The sequence below is a fragment of the Danio aesculapii genome, chromosome 3 (genome assembly GCF_903798145.1).
Source record: "Danio aesculapii chromosome 3, fDanAes4.1, whole genome shotgun sequence".
Classification (NCBI taxonomy): domain Eukaryota; kingdom Metazoa; phylum Chordata; class Actinopteri; order Cypriniformes; family Danionidae; genus Danio; species Danio aesculapii.
Genome location: NC_079437.1, coordinates 18,502,456 through 18,515,744, shown reverse-complemented (window position 1 = coordinate 18,515,744; position 13,289 = coordinate 18,502,456). Strand labels below are relative to the sequence as shown.

The 13,289-nt window shown below is 35.2% G+C and overlaps 1 protein-coding gene across 1 annotated transcript in view; it reads right to left on the bottom strand.

Annotated features, from left to right (window-relative positions):
- mrc2 (mannose receptor, C type 2) overlaps positions 1-13,289 on the bottom strand; it is an 86,410-nt gene that overhangs the window by 21,493 nt on the left and 51,628 nt on the right. The window contains exons 10-16 of the mRNA XM_056453309.1: positions 8,406-8,521; positions 8,155-8,303; positions 6,259-6,476; positions 3,327-3,469; positions 3,011-3,098; positions 1,262-1,424; positions 959-1,122 (exon numbers count right to left, since the gene is read on the bottom strand). Coding sequence (XP_056309284.1) covers positions 959-1,122; positions 1,262-1,424; positions 3,011-3,098; positions 3,327-3,469; positions 6,259-6,476; positions 8,155-8,303; positions 8,406-8,521 — 1,041 coding nt within the window. The remainder of the gene's footprint in view (positions 1-958; positions 1,123-1,261; positions 1,425-3,010; positions 3,099-3,326; positions 3,470-6,258; positions 6,477-8,154; positions 8,304-8,405; positions 8,522-13,289) is intronic.

Sequence of the window (13,289 nt, the reverse complement as noted above, 5' to 3'; positions counted from 1 at the left end):
TTTACAAGATATTTTTCAAGACACTTCTATACAGCTTAAAGTGACATTTATAGGCTTAACTAGGTTAATTAGGTTAACTAGGCAGGTTAGGGTAATTAGGCAAGTTATTGTATAACGATGGTTTGTTCTGTAGACAATCAAAAAAAAAATAGAATAAAGGGGCTAATAATTTTGTCCTTAAAATGGTTTTTGAAAAATTTAAAACTGATTTTATTCTAGCTGAAATAAAACAAATAAGACTTTCTCCAGAAGAAAGAATATTAACAGACCTACTGTGAAAATTTCTTTGCTCTGTTAAACATCATTTGGGAAATATTTAAAAAAAGAAAAAAAAATTCAAAGGGGGCTAACAATTCTGACTTCAACTGTATTTACACATATTTGCATAAGTCAATAAATAAATAAATAGACTCAATGATGAGCTAAAATTCTGCAGATTTTAGCGGCCAGAGATTTCATGTGGGTCTAAAAATTAGACAAAAAAACCTGTGGTTGAAAAAACATGAAAAAGCTGACAGCGTCTTCACTTTTTGGACACGTTTGGAAATTTGATGCCAGATCACACTCAAAAAAATGACGGTTTGTTCGAAATACATCTTTAAAATAAGTTGAAACGACACAATTGTTGAGGTTTTTGGGACGACTTAATTGTTTTATGTTCAATCCACCTAAATTTGTAAAAACTAATAAGGTTTGTTCTGTAGACAATCAAAAAAAAAAAAAAGCTTAAAGGGGCTAATAATTTGGACCCTTAAATGGTGTTTAAAAATGGTGAAATAAAACAAATAAGACTTTCTCTAGAAGAAAAAATATCAGACACACTGTGAAAATTTCCTTGCTCTGTTAAACATCATTTGTGAAATATAAAAAAAAAAAAAAAAACTACAAAGGGGGGCTAATAATTCTGACTTCAACTGTATATTTAAGGACTGTGTGCAAGTCTGCTATGTGCACGTACCTTGCGTAAAGTGCTAACCAAAAATTGATTCTCCTTCGGGCTGTGCATGGACACCAGAGAGGCCTCAAACCAGGAGCAGATCCTCTGAGCCTGGTCCCACGTGGAGCGATGCTCAAACATTTTATACTGAGCCTCTTCAAAGTCAACCCACTCTAAACCAGTGTCTGCACACAAAACAAATATCAAACAGTCACATCTGCTTAGATTCAAAATCATTTTCAGTTCAGATATAAACTTCAGTCACATTATTTTTCTTAGGGGTGGAAAAGGGAGCGTTATGGATTAATATGCTCTGTAATGGACCTTCGTGGCTCTCAGGTTCCTCTTCTACTTTCCCTTTGGGTATTTTGCAGATCCAGTCTAGCTCAGATTCACAGTGGGAACCCAGCCAGTTGGTGTCGGCCATGTTAGCTGCTCCGCATTCAGCAGACCCATAATTTCCCCGTCCAAAGTTCTGATAGGTCACCTAGCAGAAAAAAAAAAATTGTTTTTATATATTAGAATCTCTAAAAACAAGCTACTAAGGTGGCACCATGGTAAAGTAATAGTAGCACATATTGATTCCATGGTACTTCAATATTTGACACAGCAGCAAATTCAAATGTCACTATTTGCTATTAGTTCAGTGGGACTTCAGTTAATTTCCACTGCAGTCACCTTTAATAATTACCAAAAACTAGGATTGTTTTGATTTATTCCTTGTTTTTCTATCTTTTTTAAAATTAATTTATTTTGACATTGAAGAACCTTACATGCACCCTCATGCTTATTATCTGTTGGTCAAATATCGCTGTAGCCTCTGAGATAGTACCCTGTTTCTCTTCATTTTATATGTTTGGTAATTGTTTGTACTGTTGTCATGTGTTGATGGATGAGATGCTAATGGTGTCTGTATGTTTTTATGTTCTACAGAGCAGGAAGAAAAACAGCATCCATGCTTATGCCTGATGAATTTTTATTCTATTCCTGTTTATAAAATATAATAAATAAATAAATAAATAAATATTCACTGTAAAAAAATGTTGTTCCACACAATTTATTTGGTTTGGGACAACATGAAGAAATTATGCTAGCTTATTAGTTTTTACAAATTCAAGTGGATTAAACATAAAACAATTAAATTGTCACAAAAACTGTATGGATTGTGTTTTTACAGCTTGTTTTAAATAAGTAGCTTAAACAAACAACAAACTATATTTTTTGATCTTGGTAAACCTGGATATACAAGGAAGACTCTCTTTTTTGTGTGATTTCTAGACCTGCATAAATTATGATTTGTTTACTCCATTTTTATAATGAATATTTATTTTACAGGTTATAAAAAAAGTAGCAATTTTACAGATATGTACAGAATATGAGTGTTTTTTATGATTAAATAATAAATAAATAAAATATTTTTTAAAAATCTTATCCAATAAATCATGAATAATTGGACATTTTTTTAAAATAAATGGATAAAAAGACTCAGAACCCTGAAGAATAACAGCTTAATTTAATAGTTGGAATTCTGAAGCTTATTTATTTGTACTTATTGGTAATTTAGAGAAACTAGTCACACTTTACAATAAGGTTTAAATGGTTAATGTTAGTTAACATATAACATAAACATAATAATGTAAAAAAAATCGAACATAAAAATGAACAATTACGCATGGCATAATTGTACATCATTTATTAATCCTAATTTAACCTTTACTAACGCATTATTAAAATCCAAGGTTGTGCTTGTTAACATTAGCTAATACACTGTAAGTTAACAAGAACTAACACTGACGACTGTATTTTCATTAACTAACATTAACAAAGCTGAATATATACTTTAATAAACGTATTGTTTGGTCGTGTTAGTAAATCCATTAACTAATTCAATTCAAGTATATTTGTATAGTGCTTTTCACAATAATTATTTTATATAATTAATAATTAATTATAATTAATTAATTATTTTAATTATTAAAGAGTTACATTGAAACTTATGTATGATGTAGGAGGAGTAAATAAAACACAATGAAAAAATATAGAATAAAAGTCACAGTATCTTAAAACACCTACAGCTGATCCGTCACTCCATGTCCAACTGTCACTATTCCGGCGGGAGATTCCGATCCACAGCCAGTGCTGCTCATGATCCTCCGCCTCCCTGCCCACGCAGCCAATCAGAATGCAGAACTGTTAGGCACTATTGTACCTTGAACAGGTAATTCACACATGATGCAAACACAACAAAAACAATATTCTAGGGAGTGTAAAAAATTGGCAATAAACAAACAAAACGACAACAAAAAAAAAAACAGACAGTGGTGTGAGATTTATATACTGAAAACACACAGTGGACTTCAGGCCTGCACCCTTCATGTCACACACATACCCAAAGGCCTCATGGAGGATCTGGAAGACGAAGGCCTCCTCCTCCGGTGTGCTGAAACTGGCCAGCTGAGCTCCGTGTTTCTGACAGAACTTGTGCGCTTGAATCCACGTCAGCCTCTTCTCCAGTGCGCCTGCGTGAAAAACCTGCAAACACACAACAACAGCTTTATAGACTAACTTCAGAATTAGTTGATCATTGAACAGAACATTGACATTTACAGGGCGTTAAACTGGATTCATGAAAGATCAGTTATCACATTTTAATAAACCTGAGATCATAATTTTTGGCTCTTTTTATTACCTGTTTCTCGAAAACTTCTCTAAACTTATGTCTAAACTGGCTTTATTACTGTTAAAACTATTTTTGTTTTACATTTTGCCGCAAAGAACTATGAAATTACCACAGTTTTTTTTGTTTTAGAACAACTTCATTTTCATGAAGTGACATTAACAAACATTAATAAATACCTGAATAAATATATAGTTCATTGGATGCTCATGTTAGTAAATACAATAACATTCATACATTGCAAAGTGTTACCTATATATCAATTGCATTACAATGTAAGTAAAATTGTAAACTTGTATAAATTACTTGTTTAATTAAACTGGTTATTTGTTAATAATTCACACAGCAAAAAATAAAATAAAAGCGCAGGCATAACCAGTGCTGTTTTAAATAACTGTGGATATTGACAAATAATGGGGAAACTTGAGTGGAAAAAGCTCATATAGCTGCAATGAAAATAAAACACACTTATTTCCCCAGACGCAGACATTTGCTGATAACTCCATTTTAGTAAAATAGCCATGTCTAACTGTATATTCATTCATTCATTTTTTCAACCGCTCTTCCGGGGCCGGGTTGTGGGGGCAGCAGTCTTAGGAGAAAACCCCAGACTTCCTTCTCCCCAGTCACTTCCTCTAGCTCCTCCGGGAGGATCCCGAGGCATTCCCAGGCCAGCTGAGAAACATAGTCCCTCCAGCGTGTCCTGGGTCTTCCCGGAGGGCTCCTCCCGGTGGGACATGCCTGGAACACCTCCCTAGGTCAAGGAGGCATCCGAAACAGATACCCGAGCGACCTCAGCTGACTTCTCTCGATGTGGAGGAGCAGCAGCTCTACTCCGAGCTCTTCACGGGTGACAGAGCTCCTCACCCTATCCATAAGGGTGCGTCCTGCCACCCTGTGAAGGAAACTCATTTCGGCCACTTGGATCTTGTCATTTCGGACATGACACAAAGCTCATGACCTTAGGTGACAGTAGGAGCGTAGATTGACCAGTAAATCGAGAGCTTTGCCTTTCGGCTCAGCTCCTTCTTTACCACAACGGACCGTTACATCGTCCTCATCACTGCTGCCGCTGCACCAATCCACCTGTCAATTTCATGTTCCATTCCTCCCTCACTCGTGAACAAAACCTTTAGATACTTGAACTCCTCTACCTGGGGTAAGGACTTTCCTTCAACCTGGAGATGGCAAACCACCTCTTTCCGGTGGAGCACCATGGCCTCGGACTTGGAGGTGCTGATTCTTATCCCATTTGCGTCACACTCTACTGCAAACCGCCCCAGTGCATGCTGAAGGTCCATGTTTGATGAAGCCAACAGAACAACATCATCTGCGAATAACAGAGATGAGATCCTGTGGTCCCCGAACTGGTACACCTCCAGCCCAAGGCTGTGCTTTGAAATTCTGTCCATAAACATTATGTACGAAATTGGTGACAAAGGGCAGCCCTGCCGGAGCCCAACATGCACTGGAAACAAGTCTGACTTATTGCCGGCAATGTGAATCAAACTCCTCTGTTAAGGGCTGTCTCGTCCCTGTATGAACAGAGCGCCCCTGACCCCATACTCCCAGAGCACCCTCCACAAAATGCCACGAGGGACACAGTCGTATCCCTTCTCTAAGTCCACAAAACACATGTGGACTGGTGGGCATACTCCCATGAACCCTCCAGCACCCAATGTTTGAGTATTGAAAAACTGTACATGCTCTGTACCTAACATAACTACATTTGCAGAGATGTGAGATAATTATTTATGATATATTTTTTATTTTATATGATATTTCATAACAATTAAAATGTAATTACAATTTAAATAAGCATGTTGTTTATTCAAATTCAAAATTTAAATGCAGTGGGAAAATGCTGGGTTGCTTTAACCAATTGTTGGGTAAAATATTGACAAACTAACTCATTGGGATTTAATGCAAAATAAAACATCAACATGGGATTATTTTAGAATAAGTCAACAAACTTTAGGATAAATGTTTTCTTAAAATCTTTGCAACTGTGTTTTCAGTTTTATTATTTGATATGCCATTATAATTCTTATTTTAGTTACTTTGCTACATGAAGGTAAAATGAGTTTGAAAATCAGAAAATCGTTCTGTGAAAACAAACGAACATAAAATAATATATTTTAATGTCTTAAATTTTAGTGATGGGTGACACGGTGGCTCAGTGCTTAGCACTGTCGCCTCACAGCATGAAGGTCGCTGGTTCGAGTCCTGACTGGGTCAGTTGGCATTTCTGTGTGTAGTTTGCATGTTCTCCCCGTGTTGCCATGGGTTTCCTCCTGATGTTCCGGTTTAACACTCCAAAGACATGCGCTATAGGTGAATTGAATAAACTAAATTGACCATAGTGCTTGTGTGTGAATGAGAGTGTATGGATGTTTCCCAGTACTGGATTGCAGCTGGAAGGGCTTCCACTGTGTAAATAAATATTATAAATGTATAACTATATAAAATATAAATAAATAAATAAATAAATATATAAACGTTTGCTGGATAAGTTGGTGGTTCATTCTGCTGTGGCGATCTCTTATGATTAAAGGGACTGAGCTGAAGGAAAATGAATGAATGAATAATTTCAGTGAAGTTTCATGTTTTCAGTTTCAGTCAAACGAGGGAAACCCACACCCACCTTGTAGCAGTGCCTGAACGAGTTGCTGCTTTTCCACCCTGAAGGGCATGATCCGGTCAGAGAGGGTGTAGGCACAGGCGCAGGAGGGCTGGGAATGGAAGATGAGCCCTGATTCTGTTTGCAGATGTATTTGGAGCGAATGCTGGCACAGTCCTTCACCTCCCACAGACCCATAGCCTGACCCGCCACCATCACCACACAGCCACCCTTTACCTGCGCTGCAACACCAGCACATCACCATTAGCATTTGTATTGCTTGTATTGGCATACTTTAAATAAGTAACAAATTACTAATTGCATTATTACATTTTCTTAATGCTTCAAGAGTAACTTACTTACGCAATAAGTTATTCAATTACTTAAACAAATATTAAAAATCCACACAAATCTCAATGCATAATAGAAATAAAACTCTTATTTCTTTCACTTCGAGTCAAACAGGCCCATTAATTTTGTTCTAAAAAGTTGATACTTAATATTGAACCAATATATGTATTAAAACTAAATGTTTCATTGTAATAGTCATTTTTAAATATTCACAAGTTTCATGTTTCATACTTATCATATATTAGCATACATTTACTTTTAGTTGTTTCTAAGATGTGCATTTGTTGGACAATTAAAACCTTCTCTAGTAGAAATATTTAGTTGGTAACTCTTTACTTGAAGGAGTGTTCGTAAGACATAAAACCTTTATAATCATGACTTCACCCACGTCATGGAAGTGAATGAGTTATGTATGTTTATAACAACATTAAGTGTCATTAAGTGTCATTCACTTAGTTATGACATTTTTAATGCAAAGATGACATAGTTTGTTATGACGACTTGACACACAAATACTGTACATCACAACCTGTTTTTGTCTGTCGTAACAACTTGACATTACCAAGACCACAAAAATAGTCATAAATCCACCATAAACATGATTGTCATGAAGCTATTATAATTACGTCATGAATTTTGTAACAGCATCATTAATATATATATATATATATATATATATATATATTGTTTTACCTCAACTAAAGTGGTACAAGCTGAATTTGTCACTAAAACATCATTAAATAATAATGAGGCTCTTAAAAAATTATTTGACAGAGTAATGACGCTTTTAATGAGACATTAATACTGTAAGTCAAGTTGTCATAACAAACAATGTCATTTTTGTATTTAAAATAACATAATTGAGCGACAGTTGCTATGAGCGTCCATACAATCTCATTAACATTCATGACATGGTTATAAAGGTTTCATGACAGTCTTATGAACACCCTTTCAAGTAAACGGTTACCATTTAGAGATAATTGCTTTTCTGAATTTTGTTATATTGTCATGAACTAATCTTTAAACATATTTTTTCTTAAGCATATGCAGTGGTCTTTACAAATATTCTTTAGTCAGAAAATTTATTTTTTTTCAGCAAATAAATCTTACTCTGCTTCTCTGAATTTATTTATATACAACTGGTGAATTTATCTACATTATTTAAGGCAAGTATATTATAAGTAACTGTATGTAAATGACCTCAAATTAAAAGAAACCCCTTACTTTTGCTTTTTCACCAGGAATGTACACTTAAAAATTATTTTTGATGCATTTTATTTAAAATGAGCTAAAACCTTACAATTCTTAATTTGGGAGGGGGGGTACTGAATTGTTTTATGTACAGATTAAGTTAACTTAATCAGTTTGTATTGGAACAACATGAAGGAATTGTTGGCAACCCAGTATTTGTTACAGTGTAGTTTAATTATAGCAACTAGTTACTTTGTAACTAAGCACACGCAAAATTTAAAGAGATACAGTCATACTCTGTGTTTAAATACATAATGAAGTTTTTCGTTACTCCCCGAACTTGGATATCTAGTCCCGAATATGACTGTGTGTTTGTACCTGGCTGGTCCCTGTTCCAGTTGGTATATGTGAGCTCATCTCCGGTTATCCAGCCAAATGTGCCGGAGCTGTTTTCATTATTCAGCCCGAGCCAAAACTGATCGTCAGTTCGTCCAAACACCAGACTGCTCACAAACGCCTGCTCAAACCTGGATACACACACAGTATGCGCTACATTATTCCTTCATTTCAGGAAAAACTATTGAATTCTGATTCTGTACACTGTATATTGTTATGCTTGCATTCAGTACCTGTTATTAACTATGGCGAGTGTGGCATTGTTGCTAATGCACATTTCTTTTGCATCATTAAAAGTTAGGGATTCCTCTCCAACTTTGAAACAGGAGGGACTGTGCCATTTCCAACCCTGCAGAAATTCAACAGAGCAAGTTGTTAAAAATGCGTCATTGTTTTTTCCTGATTCAAGTTGTAACCGCTTTTGTCAGCTGCTAATCAGAAGTTACAGAAGCTTATATTTCATGCACAGTTTTGAAATCATACAGAAGAAACACCAGTCAGTTGTGTTTGAGGCAAAATCTGCATATTGTTCTGTCTTATGCAGTAGGAGTTCCGAAACTTTTCTGCAACCCCCAAAATAACAATTTAAGTTACCTGCGACCCCTACTATCATCGAAGGTGGATTTAAACATACAAACGTTGCACACAACAGTGCGCACACACACACACCAATAGGCCTATAAACACAAGCATATTGACCACACAAAAAAGTGCAACAGTAACAACCATTTAATTATTACTGAATTGTTTCGGACACTGAATTGTTTAATGTCCAGATTAAGTTACTTAATCGGTTTGTGTTGGAACAACATGAAGGAATTGTGGGCAACCTAGTATTTTTTACAGTATAGTTTAATAATAGTAACTAGTTACTTTGTAACTAAGTACACCCAAAATTTAAAGAGATACAGTCATACTCTCTGTTCAAATACATAATGAAGTTTTTTAAAACAGAAAAGTCTGTTTTAAAACAACCAAAATTTTCTGTTATATCGTTCCTATGCTATATGTGCGTTTTTTAAAAAGTTTTTAACAGTATCTATAGCAGAAAAGATATCTAAAGATGCTGTTTTAAATTGTAAAGAAATCTGTGTTTTTGAAGAGAAGAAAGCAGAAGTCAATGATTGATTTGAATTATTTAGCCTGCCATGTTTACTGCTCCAAAATATTTTAATTATTATTTCCAAATAAAATATGTTGTGTTCAATGGGGAAAAAGTTTGAGTTTTTAACCCAGACATTTAAAAAGAATTTATTTTAGAGCAGTAATCACACTACAGTGAAACTGTGATATTTTAATCCAAGGTTATCATCAGAATCTTATATCAGCCCATACCTAGTCGTGGCCTTTATTTTTAATGTATGTAAGCACTGTAAAAGTGTCAGTGTAAGTTTAACATTGTGCTGTAAAAATCAATCTTCTGTAACTGATGCTATTGCTGTGTCGTTAATTCTAATGTAATCACCCCAGTGATCACAATCCAATGGAAAAATCAAAAGGCTGATGCCTTTTTTATTTGCATGCTATTTTCATTCATTTATTCATTTTCCTTTGGATTAGTCTCTTATTTTTCAGAGGTCGCCACAGTGGAATGAACCACCAACAATTACAGCATGTGTTTTATGCAGTGGACACCCTTTCAGCCACAACCCAGTACTGGGAAACACCCTCTCGCATTCACACACACACACACACACACACTCATACACACTGTGGCCTATTTAATTTATTCAATTCACCTATTGCGCATGTCTTTGGACTGTGAGGACTGCAGGGACTGCCTGCTGGCCCGGAATTTGAACCCGCAACCTCCTTGCTTTGAAGCGACAGTGCTAACCACCGTGTCTCCCTGCATGTTGTATTTTTTAATGCAACTATTAAATATTATTTTTATCGTTTGTAGGTTATGGATAAAATATGGTAATTCTAATAGTTTAATATAATTTATTTGATTTTTGGAAATCACCAAACTTTTTTAAGTCAAAACAACAAGTCATTTTGTACAGTGCAATAGCAAAGAAATATATTAAATGGGTCTTCAAGAGTTCACATTTAGCTGATGATTTATCATAAGCTTGTTTGGCATGCTGTCCTGTGAGAGAGCCCTGAGCTCTCCATCCACCTCGAGCTCAGGGCTACCTCCGGTTCGCAGAGTGAGAGGGGAGATTGATCTCAGGTAGATCTCAAAAACGCCCCGGCTGTTGTGGCTAAGTTAAACTACGTTGAGAAGGAATTAAGGGAGCTAGACAAATTTCCTGTTTTGCTTAGTCTGTTGATGCATGATGCATATCTTTGGATAGTGGGAGGAAACTGGAGAACCGGGGGAAACCCATGCGAACACCGGGAGAACATACAAACTCTGCACAAACACCCACTGGCCAGGCGAGGACCAGAGCCAGCGGGGCAGTGGGGCAAACAGTGCTAACCACTGGGCCGCCATGCAGCCCAATCTATGAGAAAAAAAGAGAAGAAGGGGGAAGAAGGGGGGTTTCTTCCAGACAAAGATAAATGTGGAATGAAGACAGTGGTTATTTATAGTAACTTAGGAATCATTTTGGGGGATCATGATTAGCTAATGCGAGACCGGCTGTGGTAAATCATAAGCACGTGATCCTCTTGAAGTTGTTTATAAATAAACTTCACAAAATGATAAGAAAAAAATCATTTGAACATTAAGAAAAGATCATGTTTCATGAATATATTTTGACAATTTCCCACAGTAAATATGTCAAAACAGATTTTTTTTTAGTAATTTGTATTGCTATAAACTTGGTCAACTTTAACTTGAACTTATTTTATTCGGCTTTCATGTGATGTATAAATCTCTATTTAAATGGTTTTGTGATCACAGGGTCAAATAAAAGTACCAAAAATAGACCAAAAGTATACATCTTGAAACTCTGAGGTACAAATATAGACATTTTAGGTACAAATGTGTGATGTATTGGTCATTTTGATGCAAAATTCATAAATACATGGTAAAATAGCTTATATTGATTATGGGTTTAAAATAAGACTTAAACAAAAAAAGCTGAATTTTTTTTTTATTATAATTTTTTTGTAACATATTATGATACTGTTTTTAATTTTTATCCTTCATTTAAGTAGGAGTTTCGTTATGGGGTCACAACCACCTCAAACCAGAAGTTACAGAAGCTCATATTTCATGCAGTTCTCACACTTCACTTCAGTTCTGAGGTCTGAAGAGACTGTCTGATGAGTTTTTTTTTCCTGCATTCATACTCGTAAAGTATGTCACTTCAGCCCTACTTCCTAAGATGAATAGTTAGAACTTTTCAAAACGCACCTGCAGACTATTTTCCCAGTCATATATTTTGTCATGAGAACTTTCTTAAAAATACAGTATAAAAAACCCGATGATTAGGAAAAATCTTTCGAATATTAAGAAAAAGAGGACTTTCCATCAATATATTTAGTAAATTTCCAATTGTAATTATGTTTAACTCATCTTTAAACTTATCAATTATCTTGTCTTGATCTGATCACAGCACTGCATGTCTACTAGCATAAACCTGTCAGAACTAGCAAGGAATTTAATTTGTTTTAAGCTGGTTCTGTCAGGAGGCAAATCTGACCTATGGCAAATGCATTCATTTAAAAAATAGCAGGACAAAACATGCAGACTCGCACACAGAGTATGCACACACACTGACGCCCACGTTTAAGGAATGCATCTAAATTACACGTCAGCACTTGGCCAGAGCCGGTAACTTGACCTGTCTGCCGGCTGTCTGCTCTGCTGTGCTGTTTCAGACACATGTGTTTCCTCACTGTCCAACATTTAACAGATCATCGCAAAAATGAACATTACATTCTTATACAACTGTTGATTTTCATGTGTATGAAGTGACTGGGCAGCTACAAATCAACAGTGTTAATGTCTTATATTTTTACCCTACACTTGTTAACTTTTCAAATGTGTTAAATATATGGAAAAATGGCACATGACATTATTATTATTAAAGGTGCAGGATGTAAGTTTGACACCCAGTGGTTGAACTAGGTATTACATTCCTGGATCAAACCAAACGCAACGCAGGTTGCCAGATTGAGGAGAGAGTCTGACTTAAGTTATGTTCTAAATAAAAGCAAAGACATGTGATAGAAGGAATAATTTATATATATATATATATATATATATATATATATATATATATCAATCATATTATAATATTAATTAGATTATAAACCTTACCATTTCGTGAGTAAGTGCACTGTTCTGTGCTTCTGAATAGCTGTATTTAAATATCTGTAGTGTTTCGTCAAACAGTCAAATTGCTTATCACTGCAAATCTCGTCACGTAGCGTGTTGTTAGGACACAGAGTTACAATGTAACCTGCTCACCTAATGTTTACGCTCATAATATTTATATTATTTGCTAATTAATAACCGCACCTCATTTCGGAGGCTGCTACTGTCCACCAGAGGTCGCATTTCGGACGCATGCATTGAGAGCCTCCCTGACTGAATCTGAATGAATGAAATACGCTCGCTGTTTTCCAGCAAGGTAACCCAGGCTACTGAGATATAATTGGCTTAACTGGCATTGGGCGGGTAAAAGGACCAAAACAAAGACAGCTGTTTGGAAAACACATTTTTAAAACAGAATATTTGTGTATTGAGGACAATTGTGTATTTTCTTGTTTTCTGCAAAGATGCATTCTTTAAAAAAAAAAAACAAGTGACCATGGAGTACAAAACCAGTGTTATTTTGCACAGGAATATTTTTGGAAAAGCCAAAAATACATTGCTTGGCTCAAAATTATAGATTTTTTTTTTCCATTTATGCAAAAAAATTAGAATATTCATCTTCCGTGAAGACATTTTGTACGTTTCCTACTATAAATATAACAAAACCTAATTTTTTGATTAGTAATATGCATTGCTAAGAGTTTAATTTGGAAACTTAAACACCACTTTCTCAATATTTAGATTTTTGAAATACTTTGATTTTCAAACAGTTGTTTCTCAGCCAAATACTGTCCTATCCAAACAAACCATACATCAATCTGAAAGACATCCATTATTCATCAATTTCCAAAAATATACAATTATGGCTGGTTTTGTCACATATTGTGAATATAAACAGTTATAC